At 49.4% G+C, this 20,667-nt stretch overlaps 1 protein-coding gene across 5 annotated transcripts in view; it reads right to left on the bottom strand.

Moving 5' to 3' along the window:
* The window catches only part of MAPK4 (mitogen-activated protein kinase 4), a 188,792-nt gene that overhangs the window by 5,807 nt on the left and 162,318 nt on the right, over positions 1–20,667 (bottom strand). For 4 of the 5 annotated variants that reach the window (XM_047765099.1, XM_047765076.1, XM_047765067.1 and 1 more), the window contains 2 exons: positions 7,347–7,491; positions 5,815–5,976 (listed from right to left, as the gene is read on the bottom strand). In XM_047765099.1, the coding sequence (XP_047621055.1) occupies positions 5,815–5,976; positions 7,347–7,491 (307 nt within the window). Of the gene's footprint in view, positions 1–5,814; positions 5,977–7,346; positions 7,492–10,875; positions 11,175–20,667 lie in introns of those variants that run through there. The other variant, XM_047765093.1, reaches the window with a different exon arrangement.

Here is a 20,667-nt window from a genome sequence, read left to right as displayed (position 1 = left end):
CCAGAATAAGACTCCCCAGCATGGGGACACCCCCTAGTGTTTTCCATTTGCAAAAAGGCTTCTAGCTGGTTTCTTTCTTATTGTCCTCATCACAATCCAGGGATAAATTGAGAGCAGATGCTGCCTTTTGATTTCCCGTGAATTAACGGAGGTCCAGAGGGGTACAGTGACTTGCTTGAAGTCACCGTTGGTTTTAGGAGGCCCAGAGCTAGAACTCTGCCTGTGGCGGGATTTTGTAAGCAACGAGGAACAGGGTACAGGTGGTTTATGTGACAGTGACTCCAGGAAACACAGGCAGGGGGATGGGGAAGAAGCCAGTCCAGGATGTGCCAGTAAGCAGTTCCTCCTGAGGGCCCTGGGGACTCTGTCCCACTGGGTCCTCTGTGAGACAGCGTGGGTCACTCCTCAAAGATGGTTCCACCTGGCAGGGAGGCTCGGGTATCACCATCCCGACTCTCATTTTTGTGGGTTGAGTGCTGCTGGGCTGCATGGAGGAGCCTGTTCCTGTCAGGACCCAGCAGTAAAGAGCCTCAGTGAGCATATGGTCATGGGGAAGGCGGGTGGTTGGGGACAGAGCCTGACAGCCCAGGGCTCCTAAGTCCGGGGCTCTTTCTACCATATGTTGCCCCTGGAGGTCTGACAAATAAAAGCCATCTTCAAGATATTTATCCACCTGGGCTGAAGCCCCTATGCCTTGCCAAGCAGTAATCATTCAGTGGCTAGGTCAAGACACTCAGGAGCCCTGGGCATTGGCTATTTGCTCATCTACATAAAAGTACATCAAGATGTCATCAGCCACTAGAGCGCTGTGGGTGTGCATCAGCTCTGTGCACGGGTGCCCTGGCCCTTTGTCCTGAGTGGGGGGTGGGTTAGGGACACCCATCTGCCCTGTGAGCATGGTTATCTCAGGGCAGGGTCCAGCCTGGAGGTTTGTATTCCTTCTCAGCCCTGGAGGCACCACTTAAGTCATGACTTGGCTAATCGTGTGATAGCCTGCGTGGAAGGGAGGAAAGCAGCTGAGCTCAGGCCCAGGCTACTGTTCCCCTCTGAGGGGGTTCCTGGGTGGGCCCCAGCCCGTGCCATGGTTCTGCCCCTCATGCAGGCCCTGGACCTCTCTGCAGAAAAATTCATCAATGATTCAGGAAATCAATGGATTCTGGAGGTCACTGGCCTTCCAGGAGGATGTGGTTCAGCTCCACAATCCTAGATCATGAGATCAACTAAGCAGCAGTAACTCTGACCACTCCGCAGTGCTTTGGTGGTGCCTCCGGGCCCAGGGCTACAGACCCCAGAGAGAATCAGCTTCACAGATCCCATGACTGGGAAGAATCGGGTAGTACAGGACCCAGCTCTGCCACTGCCTAGCTCCAGTCTCGGCAAGTCTTTCCTTCTTTGGGCTCCCAGCCCCTCCCCCAGCCCCACCTATTCCACTGGACCTTTTGACAAAGAAATGAGAGCAGGCGTCATCACCATTATTAGCATGATCATCCTCACTACCTGACTGCCTCCACTGTACAACCGGCAGGGAGTGGACCAAGGTCACTGCCTTTGCCAGGCCTGTGCCAGAGCAGACCCCTCCACCCTGACTGACTAGCATCTAGCCTTCCTATCCCGCAGGGGCCCCTGGGGCTCTCAGTGGATGGAGAGAGACTCATTCACCACAGCTCCCAGTGGGCCTGGCAGCCTCTCCAGAGACAGCCAAGCAGAGTGAGATGGGAGCTGGGGCCCTGAGGTCCATCCACCTAGAGAAATGGTGGGTTGTGGGGAGGCAGAGAGGCTCAGGAAAAAAATGCATGTTCCCCCTAGGTGAGCACATCACACCAGTGGGCAGCCTCAGAGGTGAGCGTTTTCAGATATGTTCAGGGTCATGGGGTTTGGCTGTTGGATGGAGGGATGGGGTTGGTCCCCCAGCTGGTCCTCAGGTGGTCAGAGACAGAGACAAAGACCATTACCACCTCAACAAAGTAAGCAAGTACACACATCTATGGACCCCTTCTGTCTCTCCCAGAGCCTTTCCTCGGCTCACCCCAACCCTCTGTGCCTATCCTCTCTGCACAGATGACAGAGGCTCACTTGTATGTGACCACAGAGGCTGTCATTGCTCCTGGGCAAACCCAGAAGTTGGAAAGTGCCAGCCCCTAAGTCCACTCCACTGACAGGATGACAACCGTCTCTTTCTTTTTTTTTTGTCTTTTGTCTTTTTTGTTGTTGTTGTTGCTATTTCTTGGGACGCTCCTGCGGCATATGGAAGTTTCCAGGCTAGGGGTTGAATCGGAGCTGTAGCCACCGGCCTACGCCAGAGCCACAGCAATGCGGGATCCGAGCCGTGTCTGCAACCTACACCACACCTCACGGCAACGCCGGATCATTAACCCACTGAGCAAGGGCAGGGACCGAACCCACAACCTCATGGTTCCTAGTCGGATTCGTTAACCACTGCGTCATGACGGGAACTCCACAATCGTCTCTTTCTTCTCCCTGATAGCTGGTCTTCCAGCAGGTGTCCAGATGCTTCCAGGAAGCCCAAATGTTAGAAAATCCTTCCTTGTAGCAAACCTAAATCTGTCCCTTTAACTCTTGTCCTTGGGCCTAGTTCTGCCTTTGGGGTGCCTCATGGCCATTCCTCACACGTTTCAGGGCAGCAGTCATGTCCCACGCAAGCCCCCTCTCCTCCTGACACACAACTGGCCTACATCTCCTAGCCCCCCTAACCCCCGAAGTTAGGTAGGGCTATGTGACTGAGGCCCATGGAAAGGGGGTGGAAGTGAGGTGTGCACCCCACTTCCAGGCCAGAACCATTAAAAACCTCTTGCAGGAGAGTCTGCTCTCTCTCCCCCGGACTTTGGCTGGAAGTTGGTGCCCTGGGGAGCCCTTAAAAGCTCTGATCGAAGATGGCAGATGGCCCGAGGTCCAGGCACAGCCCCAAGGCTCCCCCACCTTATCTGGGCTTGAGGTGAACAGTGAATACACTTCTGGCAGGTAAACCATGGAGATTTCAGGTTTATCTGCCACAGTACTGGCTTCACCTTGACTTATGATCTCCCTCCCAACCAAACTCCTTTTCTCTAAGTTCAACACCTCCCCACAAGTTTTTTTTGGTTTTGGTTTTTTTTTTTTTTCTTCTAATGTAATGAGGCTTCTGTACAATCTTGTCATCTTCTTGTGACCTCGATGAATTCCCAGCTGGGGTTCTCAGAGCCTCAGGGGTTCTGGAAGGGTTTTCAGGGGCATCTCTGGAGATTAAGAGGCAGGTGGGCAGGACCCTGAGCCCCTCACCTCTGCTGCAGCCAGAGCCCTTCTTTTCCTCTTTTGTATATTGGGTTTCCTCATCAGAGCGGTCCCTTGTGGTATAGTTACTTCTTACTGTAAGTGGAGCCCAGAATGCTCCAAGCATGGTCTCTAGCCTACTCCCTTGATGTGAGGTTTCGCTGCTGAGGGATACAGCCACCAAATGATGTCCTTTGAGCCTCTACGGGTGATAGCTAGAGAGACCCTCCACACACACCTCTTCCCAGGCCTGCAGGGCCTCTGATGTATAGCACAGGGAGGAACTGAGGGTCACCAACTGTCCCTTCTGGGCAGGTGGGCATGATTCCCTTTCTCCCATCAAAGCTTCATTTCAGCCATAGCTCATTACTCTAAGGCCAGGCTGACTGGGGCCACTTTTCAAGCCCGGGGGCAGACAAGGGAATTCTGGTGGAAGCCAGCACATTGGGAAGGTAAAGAAAGCCTGGCTTTCATGAACATCTGTTCAGCTCCAGATCAAGAATATACGCATCAGCTGGGCATTCAGGGCCCTGGGGCCTCTTGGCCCTTCTCAACACATCTCCAGCTTCACTTCCTACAGTCAGTTTCCTGGTGATCTAAACCCCTCACCAGTCCTCCAGGCCAGCTCTCTGTCCCTCTCGGTGCTTGGTGTCTCTCTTCCCTGTCCCCAAATACCCAGAGCTCTTGATGCCCCCTAGGAAGTGCTCCTTCATCTGCATACTAGTCTTTGATAGGTACGCCCACCCACCCACCCACCTACCCCTGTCTTCCCAGTTAGGCTGTCTCTTATGTCTCTGAATTTCCATCTCTGGCACAGCTCCCCAGCCACAGTGCATTAATAAATGTTGGCTGGTGCTGGTGATGACAGTGAGAAGCTTTATCCCACCATTGGGCTCCAACTCTGATTTCTCTGAGGCAGATCCACCCACCACCCTCAGAGCCAAGTCACTAAGGAGCTTCTATGGGGGGGGCAGGGGGACATATCCCTGACCCAGAATTCCTGAGAATTCGGAATCACTTATCAAATAATGGGATTTCTACAGAGGAATCAAAATAAATACATAAGGGCTGAATCTGTGTGGGGAATCAAATTGCCCCCTCCATTTTAATGATGGGTAAACTGAATTTATTGATTGAATGTGGATCACAGCCAAAGACATTGTTGGTCCAAATTCCTGGTTTTCTTGTTGGGAGGAGTGTGGCAGAGATGGCTAGTTTGTATCCCATGTCTTTTCTCCTCTTTTATAGTAGCAGACACAAAGCAGCAACAGACTAAATACCCCTTTCACAGCCTCACTGCAGCAAGGTGGGGCTGCGTGACTAAGTTCTGGCCAATAGGACATGAATGGAGGTGAAATGTACAAAATCTGGCTCATGATGTTAAAGGCAAGGGGACTCCCTTCTCCACCCTCCTCCAGGTGGTAAGGATACCAGCCTAAGGTGGCAGAAACATAAGACAGAAGAAACATAAGCCTGGATGATGGCAGAGCAGGTCTACCAGATGGCCCTGGACTGTCTGCTTTTGGATTATTATATGAGAGAGAAATAAACTTCTTAATTCAAGTAAGAAACAAATGGTATTTAAATCATTGAGAATATGGGTTTCTTTTACAACTGGCTGAACCTATATTCTACCTGATACAGGGGTTTCCTAAGGAAGCCTTTAGCAGGTATGAGGCTGGTGATAATGTAACATCTGAGACAGTGGAGAAATTCTCCTATGCCAAAGGCTTTACCAATTCTTTTTTTTTAATTTTATTTATTTATTTATTTATTTATTTATTTATTTTTTTTTTAGGGCTGCACCCTGGCATATGGAGGTTCCCAGGCTAGGGGTTGAAATGGAACTGTAGCTGCTGGCCTATACTACAGCCATAGCAATGCCAGATCTGAGCCGCGTCTGCGACGTACACCACAGCTCACAGCAACACTGGTTCCTTAACCCACTGAGCGAGGCCAGGGATTGTACCTGCGTCCTCATGGGTGCTAGTCAGATTCATTTCCACTGAGCTGCTATGGGAACTCCCAAGGCTTTACCAATTCTATTTTACTTCTTTGTCACAATAACCCCATGTGTCACGTCTTATGCCCATTTTACAGTCAAGGAAACTGAGATGTAGAGAAGTTAAGAAGCTTGTCCAAGGCCAAATAGCTAGTCACTGGTGGAACTGGGAACTGAGCCTGGGTCTGGCTTGGATGCTGATGAAACCATACCATGCCTTCTAGAGAGAAAAAAGTAAAGGGAGATGATGGAGGAGAGGGAGGGAGGGAAGTGAGAAAGATGAGAAGGAAAAGGAAGCAAAATCAGAGGTAGAGAGTGGAGGACCAGCAGTGGGGTGCCTGAGAGTAGCCTGATGGCCAACATCAGTCTGAAGGTAGCGACTGGCAAATGCCGACTGCCTGGGGTCCTCAGCTTGTGGGGATTCTATTTGGTTCTTTTGGAAGAGACTGCCTGCCCCGCCCCCTACCACCCACCCCCACCACTAAGTGAAAATAGGGTGCAAAGTGCAGCCTCCAGCTGCCAGCCCTGCTGTCAGGCTCTGGTACCTTCGCTGTTGACCTCTGGGAGCAGCTTACGCAGCGGCCTCTTCACCTCCCAGGTGCTGCTGATGAAGGAAGGCATCACTTTGAGCAGCTCGTCCTTGTCCTCCTCCCGGATTACAGGGATGGTCTCCAGGATGAGCTGCATCTGCTCCAGCTCATGAGCCCCTGGGGAGGCCAACACCAAATGGTGAACATGCTGCCTGCATGGCTGGCATGTGCCAAAGCTCCAGCCTAGCTCCAGGAGACTTGGAGGGGCAACACGGAACATGGGGGGCAGTGCCAGGCTGGGACCCAGGGGACCTGGGTTCACCTTGCCACTAACTTGCTGTGTGACTGTGGACAAGTTGCTTGCCATCTCTGGGGCTTGGCTTTGTCAAATGTAGAAAGAAAGGGCAGTCTCTCGAGCCCTGTCTATTCCCCTGGCATTCTGTGTCTCTGGAATGGACCATTCTCATAGAGCCTAAGTCAGCCAGTGCTAAAGTGGCCCGAGGCTCCTTCCCTAGGACTCTGCATGTGTCCTTTACTAGGCTGGCAAAGGAAGGGATTGTAAGACCAGGAACAAGTCTTACCTTTTGGATTTCCATTAGGGGGGAAAAATCAGGAATAACAGATTAAGTTTGGGACCTGTCATGAGCACATGGCCTCTGTGCTCCTTCTGGCAGAGGGAGGAAGAGCAGCGGTGCCAGGTAGGTGGGACATGCTGGAGTCAAGCTTCCAAGTGCTCGCTCTTCAGCCATTCTTTCAACATAAGCAGCTTCAGGCTTCTTTTACACCCAGGCCCCCGGGACGCTGTTTCACAGCACTGACACTGCTGGGATGGGTCAGGTCAGAATCCTTGCTGCCCCCTCTGACCTCCAGGCTGTTCCCTTCCTTTCGTTTTCCCTTTGGGCATGAGTAGCCTTGCCACTTACCTCTAACAGGTTAAATCTAACCAAGCCCCTGTCTTGTTTAAGTGCCCCTGACTCATCCAGCTGCACAGAGCGTACCCCCTTTATCGCTGATTCCCATAGAGTCCCTGTCTTCTAGAAGCTGGTGGCTAAGGGTGGGGCTCTCCCACCATGCCCTGTGTGGCACTAAGGACTCGTAAATGTGGTGAATACCAACCCAGAAGGTACTGACAGCATCGGGCTGCTCTCAGTGAATCCCTTGGCCTCTCCCTGAAGCAGGCTCAGGGAGGTTCAGTTCAGGGACTCTGGGAGCCCCTTATGGGGTTCCTTCTCCACATAAACAATCCAGACCAACCTCTCACAGTGGAAGGGAGTGGGGAGAAGGGGCTGAAAATGTAGGATGAATATTTTCAAGGGTCGAGCTCTAGGCATCTGAATATAAGCAATTACTTGATTTTGGAAGTTTAGTGCTCCAAAGGCTATTTTTAGCCTCTCCAGTATTTTGCCTGAAATGGTTGATAATAAGGTGCCTCCAAGCAGCGTTGTAAAAGGCCCAGAGTGAAGTCAAAGAAAAAGATTATCCTGTTTTGTGATGGGCATATTGAGCCACAGCAGAGGAGAAGGAAGGTGGCTTGGGTAGCAGCTTACCAGCAAAGAGCATCCTCCCTGTGAGCATCTCGGCTAGGATGCAGCCGGCGGCCCACATGTCGATGGCTTTGGTGTAGTTGTTGGGGGAGAGGAGCAGGCGTGGTGAGCGGTACCACTTTGTTACCAAGCCTTCTGACAGGTAACCCTGGAAGACAAAAATCCCAGGTTCCATTGATCAGTCATTTGCAGACACCCTCCCTCCCACACCTTCTCATTTCTCTTCCCAGGAGCAGGACCCCTTTCACTCCTTTGCCATCGATGGTCTGGTTAGAGGGGTTCAGACTGGTTTTTGGGAACAACCAAAGGCTTTACTGGGAGAACCTTAGGAGGCCCTGGAGTTTTGTTCTGTAGAAAGGGACCCAGGATCCCCTACTATTTTAGAAGGAATGCTTTCCCAGCCCATCTTTTTTTCTGACTGCACCTGCAGCATAGGGAAGTTCCCAGGCTAGAGGTTGAATTGGAGCTGCAGCTGCTGGCCTGCCCCATAGCCCCAGCAACACTGGATCCAAGTGGCATTTGCAGCCTATGCTGCAGCTGGCAGCAATGCTGGATCCTTAACCCACTGAGAGAGGCCAGGGATCAAACCTGAATTCTCAAGGACGCTATGTTGGGTTCTTAACCCAGTGAGCCACAATAGAAACTCCTTCCCACCCCATCTTGATGTGACGATGCCTAACACTCTGTCCTCATCTAGTAAGAAGATGGATAAACAGGAGCCAAACTCAAGCTCATTATCACCAACCACAGAGTAATGATGAGACACTGGAAATTCATTTATTCGGGTCCTGAAATTCAGAAATAGCTGTAAAATGGAAATCAAACCAATTACTTTGGTGCAGATGATTAAATTATTTCTGCTATGATGCCAGACTCCCAGCCTCTGCTGGGAGTGGATGAGGCTGGCTTCATAATGGGTGCAGGTTGAAGGGCTTTTGGAAGCAGCCCTATAAGGCTGGGCAGACGCAGCTTTGGTTGGTCCAGAGGATTCTGGGAGTTCTACAGATTGTCCTTTGGGGGATAGATGTTCTGGCTTCTTTCAGCCACTGCTCAGTGTGTGGTCTGGGGATGGAATCCCTCACTATGGGATAGAGTGATGACATAGGTGTTTTAGCACAGATTTGAAAATACAGCCAGGCAATTGGAAATTGTTCTCTGTGTAATTCGGAAAGCTGAACCGACAGGGAAACCTGAGAATGTCTATTTGGATTATTTGGAACGGTCTCTCTAAAGTGAAAAAATAGACCTATTTGGCAGTCAAGGTTGGACAGCAGCAGGGTTGCGGGGGATCCAGTTGCTTTGTTGTTGAAATTTCCAATTTAGCATTGAATTTTCCCTTTTGCTAATGTAAAAACTATCAGGAACCTAAGTTAAAAGAGATGAAAAGCTAGGAAGCCAAGTTCCCAGGAGCTTCGGATCAAGGTATCTGAAGGCTCTTCATTTGTTGAGCAAAGATTTACTGTGTTTAAAACTTTCTGCACATCCTGAGTCACAGCAGTTTTCTCTCCTCTGTGCACATATTTCCTCAGAGCAAGGTGAGTTTCTTCAGACTGGCAGAAGGAAGGAGGAAAATGCTAAAACATACCTACTCCCTGGCCTTGGTGCTTCCAAATGAGCGCCTTACATTTTTTTTGTTTCTTTTTTTGGCCGGGCCATAGTGGGCCAGGGATCAGATCTGAGCCACAGTTGTGACCTAAGCTGCAGCTGTGGCAACACCAGATCCTTAACCAACTGTGCTGGGCCAAGGATCAAACCTGCCCCCCAGCATTCCCAAGATGCTGCTGATCCTGCTGTGCCACAGTGGGAGCTCCTCCTTACAATTTTTCAGAGTGGCCCCCTTTCTCTCTCCTTTGGCCCTTTGCAAGTGTACCTTTCAGGGATGGGTGTCCTCATACCCACTGCCCTTCCCGTCTGACTCACATGTAGGCCTGCTTCCTCTCAGATGCTTTTTGACTCCCTAGGATAAGATAGGATGCCCCTCCCAGGCCCAGCATGGTCCCTGTTTTGTTACTATTTCTTACCTCTCTGCAGTCACCCACCCCCAGGACCGCTAGACTATTTGCCGCTCCTGGGCTGCCCGTGTATCTTGTTTCACAGCTGTTTCTGTATTGCTTAGTCTCAAGACGGCCTCCTAGGAAGAGTGTAGCAAACACTATTAAATGAATGGATGGATGGATGAGTGAATGAATAAGGAACAGCTCATATGAAGTGAGCCCCTTCAAAATGGGGCACCTTCTGGAGGAACTGCTGATCCCCTCCTTTGACAGACCTGACTTCGTGGAAAGTTTTAATTCCCACATTCAACAGATGAGGAATTTGCAAAAGTTGACAGTTTTGCCTTATGCCTTGCCTTGTTCCAAAAAGGACTGGTGAGTGTAAATAATATTTTTGTTTTTTATTTTTTTACTTTCTTTTTAGGGCCACACCTGCAGCATATGGATGTTCCCAGGCTAGGGGTTGAATCAGAGCTGCAGCTGCCAGCCTACGCCACAGCCACACCAGATATAAGCCACATCTGTGACCTTCACTGCAGCTTGAGGCAAAGCAGGATACTTAACATACTGAGCAAGGCCAGGGATTGAACCCTCATCCTCACGGATCCTATTTCGGGTTCTTAACCTCCTGAGTCCCACCGGGAACTTCAGTATATATATTTTGTCTTTTTGCCTTTTCTAGGGCCACTCCCGCAGCATATGGAGGTTTCCAGGCTAGGAGTCTAATCGGAGCTGTAGCCACCGGCCTACGCCAGAGCCACAGCAAGGTGGGATTCAAGCCTCGTCTGTGACCCACACCACAGCTCACAGAAACGCCAGATCCTTAACCCACTGAGCAAGGCCAGGGATTGAACCTGCAACCTCATGGTTCCTAGTCGGATCTGTTAACCACTGCGGCATGACAGGAACTCCATATTCACTTTTTTAGTGTACATTTCTATGAGTTTTGAAAAAAAGCGTAGCGTCACGTAACCACCATCACAATCAAGGTCTATAACAATTCCGTCATCTCACACAATCCCTCTTGCCCACATCTGGTCACCTCCCAGCTTCCTAGGAACCACTGTTTTCCATCCCTCTAGTTTTGTATAAATGTAGTCTGCATTCCTCAACTTAGCATAATGCGTTCAGACTCAACCATGTTGTTATATGGTCAGTGGTTTGTTAGTAGTTTGATTCTGAAAATGAAGGAGACAAGCCAACGTGTAGAAGCTCACATCTGGGTGGATGGGTTATGACTAAAGAATGGTCTGTTTTATTTTCTAGTCAGAGGGCGAGGCTGTCAGAGGAAGTCTAAAGCAGAGTCCCCAGAGGGGCAGTGTCTTAAGGCAAGTTTACTCTGATAGGTAAATGAGCAGTCTTTTATGGAATGGAATTCCCTATAATTAACACGTGCCTTTCCTGCAGAGTCTGGGGCAGAAGTAGGATGCTAGGGGGCTCTCTTCTGAAACACCTGCTTTGAATGTAAAAGAGGGATGTTTGTGGGGGGACCAGGTCATGACAGCAGCTGAGAAGGTTCACACCTGGCTCTTCCTTACCTTTGAATGAAAACCAGGAACCTGCCGGATTTTTGTCAACTACTAGCTGCTTTCCTCTGGTTACTTGTTCCTCAAGTCAGGGGATTTACTGATGTGCTTCAGAAGCCACAGGACCGAGGAGCATTTGGGAAGGTGCAGTGTCTTCTGCCAGGCTCTGAAGCAAGAAGAGCCCTGAGGAAGAGGGGCTGGGAACAAAGGGAGGGGCTCCATTCCTGGGTCTGTGGGGGTGGGGGTCCTGCCCTTGGCTGAGACAGCCCTGGGTGACTGAGTGGGAGAGGTGCTGAAGCCCCACCACATGATGCTGGTGGTCTGAATTCAGGAGAGGAGTTTCTCTTGAGTGGATGGAGCAAAAGTCAGAATTTTCTAGAACGAAAAAAAAAATCTTTAAAGAATATTTAGGGGTGGAGACTCAATTTTGTCAGAAGGGCCCATAATTAGTGTGTGGCTCAATAGACAGCTTTAAATGGGCTTTCCTGCCTGAGCCTAGAGGGAGGATAATTTCAGCTCCACTTGGATGCAGAGGAAGTCATCCATGGTGATCAGACCTGGTCCCCCTGGGGCTCGCCCATCAGCAGACTGACCAGTGGGTGGGATGGGGACATGGGAAGGGCACATTGTCATGTGTGCTGTAACATATCGCCGTGCTGAGGAGACAGCAAGCCCATTCTCCCCGGATCTCCATGGCCACCCTCAGGTGCGAGCGGCAAGATTGGAACCATCCTTCACCTAGTGTCCCTTTCCTCCTATCACCCTGTCCCTTCGTGTTTCTGGTGAAAAGCCAACTCTTTTGGCACCATTGGGAGTGGCAGACCCGGTCCCCTGGCTAGGCTGCGCATGTGGTATGTGGAAGTTCCCAGGCTAGGAGTCTAATCAGAGCTACAGCTGCTGGCCTACACCACAGCCACAGCAACACAGGATCTGAGCTGCATCTGTGACGTACACCATGGCTCACAGCAACGCCAGATCCCTGGCCCACTGAGTGAGGCCAGGGATCGAACCTGCATCTTCATGGATACCGGTCAGGTTTGTTACCACTGAGCCACAAAGGGAAGTCCAGTTTTGACTTTGAAAGCCTCAAAGGTGTTGGGGAATCATCTGGTAGCAGCTCTCTTGGGAGGAGGGTGATTAGGCAACCCACCCCCACCCCCCGCCCCTGCATTGGCCCAGATCTAGAGAGGGTGATATGAAAGCTCTGCGCGTTTTCTGTGTGGTGGGAGCAGAGGGAGCAAGGAAGCCACATTCAGACCCAGCTTCCCACCAGGGAATTCACAACAGCCTCCATCAAACTCCCCCCAGAAGGGTGGGCACCCCCTGCTGCTCTGGTGAGCCTGTATGGCGGGGGCTTCAGCTCTGTTCGGCTTGCCCTCTCTGTGCCTCCACTCGCCCGAGCCTCATCTCTTGGGTCCAAAAGTTGGAAGGCTGGGGGCAAAGGCTTGAGGTCATATACTTTCTACTTCACCCTTTAATGATAATGTGCCTCTGGTTCCTCACACAGAGACAGGGCAAATTTAAATGAGGACAAGTTTCTCCCAGGAATAAAAGCCCAGCCATCTGTAGCTCTCTGCCTGTGGTGGGGGATGACAGGACTGGGAGGGTTGTTCCTCAGCTTATACAGAAAGGCTGTTGAGGGCTGCCCCTGCTTCCAGGTCAGGACGGAGCGGGCTCTGACAGCTTTGCCTTCCCAACCAGAAGTCTCTGGCATGTGTCTTGGGAGCCCAACCTGTGTCATCTGTGTGTAGCAGAAACGAAGATGACTAGATCATCCTTGTCTTCAGAGAGTGTAATGTGGTTAAAGAGATGAAACGTTCAACATGCAAAGATGATCAGAGGTACCAGGAAGTGATCTTGGCCAACATTTACATAGGACCTGCTCTGTGCTTGGCGTGTTGTTAGCATTTTACCCAAATGTATTGAGCAATCCCTCCATTGGCCTCTAGATGCAGGCTCTTCACAGAGTAGTAACACAACTTGCCCAAGGTCACGTGGCTGGGAAGTGGTCCAGGGTGTTTGGCTCTAACCTGTATGCCGCTGGCCCTCCACCCTGCATAGAGTCAATGGTAAATAGCAAAGGAAAGGCATGCTCAGAGCTCAGAGGAGGGGCAGTAAAGGCTTCATGGAAATAAATTTTGTGTTGGTCTTGATGGATGGGGACACCTTGGGTAGGTGATGGGGAGCCAATGCGAGTAAAGGTGAGGAGGGTGGGAAGACCTAGAATGTGCTCAGAGGACAGACATCTGGCCATTTGGACAAATGGGACATGGGGGAGGGGCCAAAGAAAATGACCTTTGTTCTAAAGGTCAGTGGTCCCCAAGGACCCCCTCCATGAGAATCAGGGGAAGTGCCTGTGAGATGTGTAGAGTGGCCATAGCTGCTGACTTGGCCTCCTCCTATCTCCATCTCTAATGTGCTCCCCAAGGAACCCTTATGCCCCCTCCCACTTTGAGAACCCTGGGAGGATGCAGGGAGCTGTGAAGGGTTGCAGAGTGGGGAGGGAGGGAGGGATGGTCAGTAGGATGGGGCTTCAGCATAGGCTGGGCAGGCCTGTGTCTTCGGTGGAGCCCTTGCTTATTCTGACTAGTGGGAGGGGCGTTCGCAGAGCTCTCACTAAGGTGGCAGGCTTGGTACTCCCCTCCCTGGGAGCCTGGAGAGGCTTTGCTGGCAGCAAAGATGCTGCTCTCTGGATAGCAGGGGGTTAAGAGGCTCATGAAGGCCCCTTCCCCGTCTTCCCCACCCCTGGGCACCACACTTCCTTTGAAGGGGGTAGGAAGCACAGGCACATGCTCTTGTCTGATGTAGGAGAAACTGGGTCAAGGGAACCAGGCTATAGAGAAGTAAAAACTTTTAGCTTTAGGGAGTCAGTGGGGGCTGTTGCACAGATGCTGTGATTCTTATGGAGGTGCAAGTTCCCAGAAGACCTCCCATTGGTGATTCTGTGGAACTCAAAAGCATGTCACCCAAGGAATGGGAAAGACTGGGCATTTTGAGCTTGGGGAACATTGCGGGGGCTGCCTGGGAGCTGGCTTCAGACACATGCAAGGCTGTCATATGGACAAGGAGTTAAGCTCATTCTGTGAGGCTCTGGGGACTGACGTGGACCAAAGAGGCAGAAACCCATGGCATGTGATGATGATAAGATCTACATTTACTGAGATCCTTAAACTGTTCTCATGCTTCATATGGACTAACTCATCTCATCCTTGCAACAACCCTATGAGGTAGGGACTCTCATTATAGTCGTCTGATAGGGAGGATCAGGGGCACAGAGAGGGTAAGCCACTTAGCCGATGTCACACAGGCTGTAAGTGGCACAGCCAGGATTCTACCCCAGGTGTGCCGATCGATGTACCACCTTTGATCTCATCTACTGCCTTTCACATAAAGAGAGTCCTCTAAAGGCCACCAGGCTGTGCAAGGAGGGCTGGGCTCCCGGACAGGCAGAGGCTGGCAAGCACAGACGGGGCAAACTCATGGGGAGACTTGCCAATACCACCCTCCAGAGCGCAGCTTCTCGGGCTACAGGATGCAACCTGGGCTGAACAAATGCAGATGCCATTTCATCAGGCAAACAAGGTGATACTGATGCTGCAGGTCAGAGGACCATACTTGGACCAGTAAAGCCCTGGGTATTTTTTTTTAATGGAATACTCTGATTTAATGATACCAAAACCAGATAATGGCCATATTTATAAATTATCAACTCTAGTCCCAATATATCTTTTTCCTTAAACCCCTTTCTAAATTTTGAAAGTTGTTTTATTGAAGGTTTTAGAGAGTCTGGTTGGATTTGAAATGATTTAAAAGACAAAGTAAAAACAAAAACCCATTATGACCTGGATGATCTTTAATATCCTGCTGTGCCCGAGGAATTTATGACTTACTTGCCTTGCTCACAGGCCAGGCAGACTTCTCTGAGGTGCAGACTGCCCTGTAATAGGGTTAATTCTTTGTGTTACAGACACTCATCAAAAGATTACTTAGAAAAACACCATCCTCCCAGAGGCCCAGTTTAACCAGAAATATATGGTCTCCCTCTCCACAGGCTCCTCCTCTGAAGGTATAATTCTTATTTGTGCCAATATCCACATCAGGCATGTTAGAAGCCTTTTAAAAAAGAAAGACCACCACAGTAAAATCGCCTTTCTTATTGCTGACTCCAAACTCATTCTACTAAACTCATTTCCGTGAAAATAGGCAGCAGAGACTCTCAAGCTCAGTGAAGGAACACACAATTTTTTTTTCTTTCTTTTTTTTTTTTTTTAGCTTTTTAGGGCTGCACCCACAGCATATGGAGGTTCCCAGCCTCGGGGCTGAATCGAAGTTGTAGCCACCAGCCCATGCCATAGCCACAGCAATAGCAATGCCAGATCTGAGCCACGTCTGCAACCTACACCCACCGCTCACAGCAACACTGGATCCTTAACCTGCTGAGAAAGGCAGGGATTGAACTGCATCCTCATGGATACTAGTTGGGTTTGTAACTGCTGAGCCACAACAGAAACGCCCAGAACACACAGTCTTAACAGCCCAGCCTACAACACCATCATTGGTAAGTCACCTGGTACATTCTCTTTATGCAGGTAAAATATACAGGGTGAAGAAATGGTATGGTTAAATCAGTGGTGCTGAGTTTTCATTAACTTCTAAGATGCCCTTAATTACTGATCTCCTGCCCTTCTTTCTCAGGGCTGCCCCTTCCCCACTCCATGCTCTGGGGAATATTGACAAAGTGAAATTCATCTCTTCCTTCCCTGGTTTCCATGGAAATCAACCAAAAGCCCAATTAACTTCCTATAGGCCTGTAGCCCCCATGTGGTTCCCTTCTGTTTACTTTTTTTTTTTTTTAATTATGAGAGAATTGCTTTAAAAAAATAACTTTTTGGGGGGCACACCCACGGCATATGCAGGTTCCCAGACCAGGGGTCAAATCGGAGCTACAGCTGCCTGTGCCACAGCCACAGGAATGCAGGATCTGAGCTGCGTCTGTGACCTACGCCATAGCTCACAGCAACGCCAGATCCTTAACCCACTGAGCGAGGCCAGGGATCGAACCCACAAACTCATGTTTCCTAGTCAGATTCATTTCTGTTGTGCCACAATGGGAACTCTTAAAAAAAATTTTTTTTTAATTGTGGTAAAATCCACATGAAATTCACCATCTTAAGAGTTTTTAAGTGTACTTAATTCAGTATCAAGTACATTGACCTTGTTGTGCCACCATCACCACCATGGGCAAAACCGAGTCCTTCCCCATTAAAAACAGCTTCCTGTCCTCCTTCCTCCAAAGCCCCTGGTGATCACCACTCTAGTTCCTGGCTCTGTGAATCTGATTGCTCACTTAAGTGGAATCATACAGTATCTGTCCTTTTTTGTGATTGGCTTTTTTCACTTAGCATAATGTACTTCTCCTTACTTTTAAGTAGCAGGAAAGTGGGAGTGATGGAGTTGGGCTTCTTTTTCAAAAGCACTTTCTTGAAATGTGGTTGTCTTCTACTTCAGCTAGAGCTCACCGTCACAGAAAAAAGCACATTATCCTAGAGAGCGTGACAACACATTTTGTTTGGAGATGTGTCACCATCCGTGCCATGACAAGGCCTGGGCTGGGAGGATGGAAGGCTCGGTGCTTCTGCTTCAGCCTCAGTTTCCCCATCTGCTTGCACTGCTGGTCCCCAAGCTTTCCGGGGATGGGGGTGGGGGGGCGCTAGAGTCCTAGGATTCTGCATCACAGTCACCGGCAATCTCTAAGTGAGAGGCCCTGCTGGGCCAAAGTGATTAATTTTTAATGGGCCAGTCCGTGAGCAAATGGCTCCTTTTAGGAAGATGCATTAACCACCAGGCCATAATTAGACATTTGCCTCACCGACTTTCAAGGGGAAATCTGGCAGCACCCTGGAACGATGGCTCTCAAACCTGACATGCATTAGAAGCACCTGGGGAACTCAGGGAACTCTCAGTGCTCAGGCCAACTGCCATACCGAGTACATCAGAATCTCTGGGGGAAGACCCCAGCATCAGTCATTTTGAAAACTCCCTCCGGTGACCCAAAGTGCAGCCATCTTTGAGAACCAGTGTCTGAGGGATCCTTAGCTCATCAGCTTGGGAAAGGTAAGCAATATTTTTTTACAGTCCCCCAATTAGTGCAGGCTTCTATTTCTGGCTTCACTCCAGATGAATCCTTAAGTAGCCACAGCGGTCTTCTGCAGACGGCTGACCCACAGGAAGTAAAAATTTACTGGAGAATAACCAAGAATAACAGCTGCCATTTATTGAGAACTTAGGATACGCTCAGCATGGTGCCAAGTGCTGCTCTATTATCGGTGCATTTAATCAATGACCCTATGAAGAAAGGATAGAGAGGTGAATAACTTAGCCAAGGCCAAATTAGCTAATCATTGTCTGATTCCACTCCAGCAGTGAAACAAAACAAAGTCACCGTAATCATGGAGCATACATTTTGGTAGGAAAGAGAGCTGAACAAATGGATGTATAATGTGTCTGCTGGAGAAAGTCCTGGGAATAAAACATTAAGCAGGAGATAGAGTGATGGATTGGGTGGATGGTCCAGGAAGGCTTCCATGCCAGGGAAACATGGGAGCAGAGACCAGAGTGAATCAAAGAGGTGGCCGCATGGGGGGAGAGCATCAGAGAAATTGATCTCTGAGCCCCATTGCTTCTCTCTCTCTCTTTTTTTTTTCTTTTTACTTTTATAGATTTTTTACTTTGATGCTTTTTTGGACAGTAAATCTCACAGAACAATCCAGTACAATGGATATCTTTATACAGGGGGAATACCACTAAAAACTCTCAACCCTAGACTCTACTCTTGGCTTAAAATTGATGAATTCTTTCTCATTGTTTTTCTCATTTATTCCAGATTGCTCAGGTTTTGGAGCTAGAAAGATTTAGTAATAACAATTAATTGGAATTTTAAATAATGAATTCATAGTATATGTCAAGATAGTTTTACAATGGTTGTAATTTGGAAGCAGGCAAAAACAAATATCCCTAACTTGTGGGATAGTTGAGCTGAGAACACTTTGTGTCTAAACAGCCTTTCCACACCATAGGAACAGCATGAGTCACCATCCCCTCCTTTTTGTGACAATAAATGACTTTGTACACATGTTAATCAGCCCCCTGATAGTTCAAGTTTCCTTTAAGTTTTTTTCACAATTATTTCTAATGCTAAACTCTTCTTTTAAAAACATTCGTATAATAATAGTAAGTATCCCCACACTTCTGGAGGATATAATATGTAAAGACATACTCTTTACATCATGAACTCCTTGAAATATTAATCCCAAACAGTTACAGTTACTATAGCAACCTCACATTTGAAAAAAATCAAGACTTAGGAATGCTAATAACTAGTGCAAGGTCAGCCATCTAGTATGTCCCATCGCCTCTCCTTCTGTCCCCCATTCCTCTCCCCAAGTGAGGGCACACACTCATCTGCCCCTTTGCACCCTGCAATCTCTCCTCAAGCCCTCGCCAGTCCCCAGGTGTAAATAACTGAGGTCAGGTTGGAAGCAGAAGGGAACTAGTATTTGGCCCCCTTTTTTTTTTTTTTTTGCCACACCCGCAGCACGTGAAAGTTCCTGGGCCAGGGGTCCAACCGGCACCACAGCAGCAACCCTAGCCCTTGTAGTAACAATGCCTGGTCCTTAACCCACTGTGCCACAAAGAACTCCAGAACCAGTTTTTTTGTTTGTTTTTGTTTTTTAGGGCCGCACCTGTGGCATATGAAGTTCCCAGGCTAGGGGTCAAATCAAAGCCACAGCTGCCAGCCTATGCCACAGCTCACAGCAATCCCAGATCCTTAACCCACTGAGCCAGGCCAGGAATCAAACCTGCATCCTCATGGATACTATTTAGGTTCGTAACCCACTGCACCACACTGGGAACTCTCGGAACCAGTATTTGTTGAGTGTCCATCATGCACCAGGGATTTTGCCAGCCTCAGCTCATCGGGCATCCTGACAACCCAGTAAGCTAAGTGTTTCTTTTTTCATTTGCTAGCTGGGCAAATTCCTGCAGGCCCCTCCCCTCTGCCTGGCTTGGCAGGTAAGCCTCTGGGTTCCTGGACCCCTTCATTTCCAGATTTACAACTCCCTGGGATGGGAGGCCCTGAGGGCAGGGACTGGGTGCTTTATCTTTCTTTGTCGAGCAAGCCAGGTAGGTATTCACCTTAAGTGCGATGAATGAATTGTATAAACAACCTAAACCAAAGGAATGATTGATTGGCCAGAGGTATAATTTCAAACACTGCCACCAATCAATATGAGATTATGTTGAAGTTTTTTGGCCGTGTTTGGATCGCAGGATAGAGGTGGCTGCCACATTTCAAATCCAGTGCTCTGAAAGGGCTCCCTCAGGTGTGGGGTGTGGCTGGGGATCTGTTTGACCTGACCTTGAAGCTGCACTGTGGTAGCCAGGCCCTTGGGGCTGCTAATCTTGTCTGGGGCCAAGCTAGAGGTCAGACTCAGGGTTTTATTACATCCCTTAAAACTCCCCCCTCAAAAAGAAAGAGAATATGACGAAGGTTCTATCTCTGGCTTTGCACAGTGGCTTAAAGAATCTGGCATTGCTGCAGCTGCTGTGTAGATCGAAACTGTGGCTTGGATCTGACCCCTGGCCCAGGAACTCCATATGTTGTGAGGTACCCAAAAATGGGAAAAAAAAAAAAAGAGAGCGAGGAGAGAATATTCATCCCAGAGCACTACTAAGTGAGTGATGCATACAATAATAAGGAATGCTGGCTAGGAGCTGACTACACCCTGGGTACCACCTGAGCTCTGGGTGCTTTCATTTGTTTATAAGTCTCACCAGGTGGGCACTGTTATTTTTCCCGATGGGAGGGGGTGCAGCGTCGAGGCAGAAGGTCAGTGACACAGTGCCAAGATCCTCAAGTCCCCCAGCAGACAGTTCAGTCCCCAAAGTTCCTCTCCTGCTACCAGCTACCCTGTTTCTGCCCACACACCATCCCCTCACTAGAGGGTTGGAGTCGGTCCCCTACCCCACCTTTACTGAAGGTAACAAAGATGGAATTAATTAAGTAGGAGAGAGAGAGACCCTAAATTGTCTTGCCTTTTTTTTTTTCTTTTTAGGGTCATACCCAAGGCATATGGAAATTCCCAGGCTAGGGGTCGAATCCCAGCTGTAGCCACCAGCCTATGCCACAGCCACACCAGATCCTTAACCCACTGAGAGAGGACAGGGATGGAACCTGCGTCCTCGTGGATACTAGTCAGATTTGTTACCATTGAGCCACAACAGGAACTCCTCTAAATTGTCTTGCTTTTTGCCATCCGGGATCAGGTGGAACTTAGACAGGTAGAGTTTAAAGCCTCCAGGTGGCTTCATTACACAGGTGGCTTTGGGTGGGGACTGGCATTGGGCTGAGAAAGCTTACTTAAGGGTGTTAGGAGTACTTCTCTCCCAGGGTCTCAAGAGGGGCAGAAGTCTGGGGAAGGAGGCAGTGCTGTTTCAAGGCTCCTGACCAGGGCCCAGCTTATAGGGAGGAAGGAAGTAGCTGCCTGCAGAACTTGGTAGAAGGGGCCAGAAAAGCTGCTGCTACTGAACTTGACTGCCTGCCTGTCCTGGTGAAAGTCTGTCCCACAGTCACTGAAGGCACTGATTCCACATCCTGAAGATGCTAACAGAGGGAAGACAAACACCTGCAGGACAGGCTGGCAGCAAACAGCAAGTTCATTTATAGTCTCAGGGATTTAGGCTGCGGTACTTGCCACGCCTCTCTGTCCATCTAACCACTTCTTTTTTCTGGGTGCGTCTTGG

This window comes from Phacochoerus africanus, chromosome 2 (assembly GCF_016906955.1).
Source record: "Phacochoerus africanus isolate WHEZ1 chromosome 2, ROS_Pafr_v1, whole genome shotgun sequence".
In the NCBI taxonomy this organism is placed as follows: domain Eukaryota; kingdom Metazoa; phylum Chordata; class Mammalia; order Artiodactyla; family Suidae; genus Phacochoerus; species Phacochoerus africanus.
The sequence above is the reverse complement of the archived record's forward strand: the minus strand, read 5'-3'. Positions and strand labels throughout refer to the sequence as shown.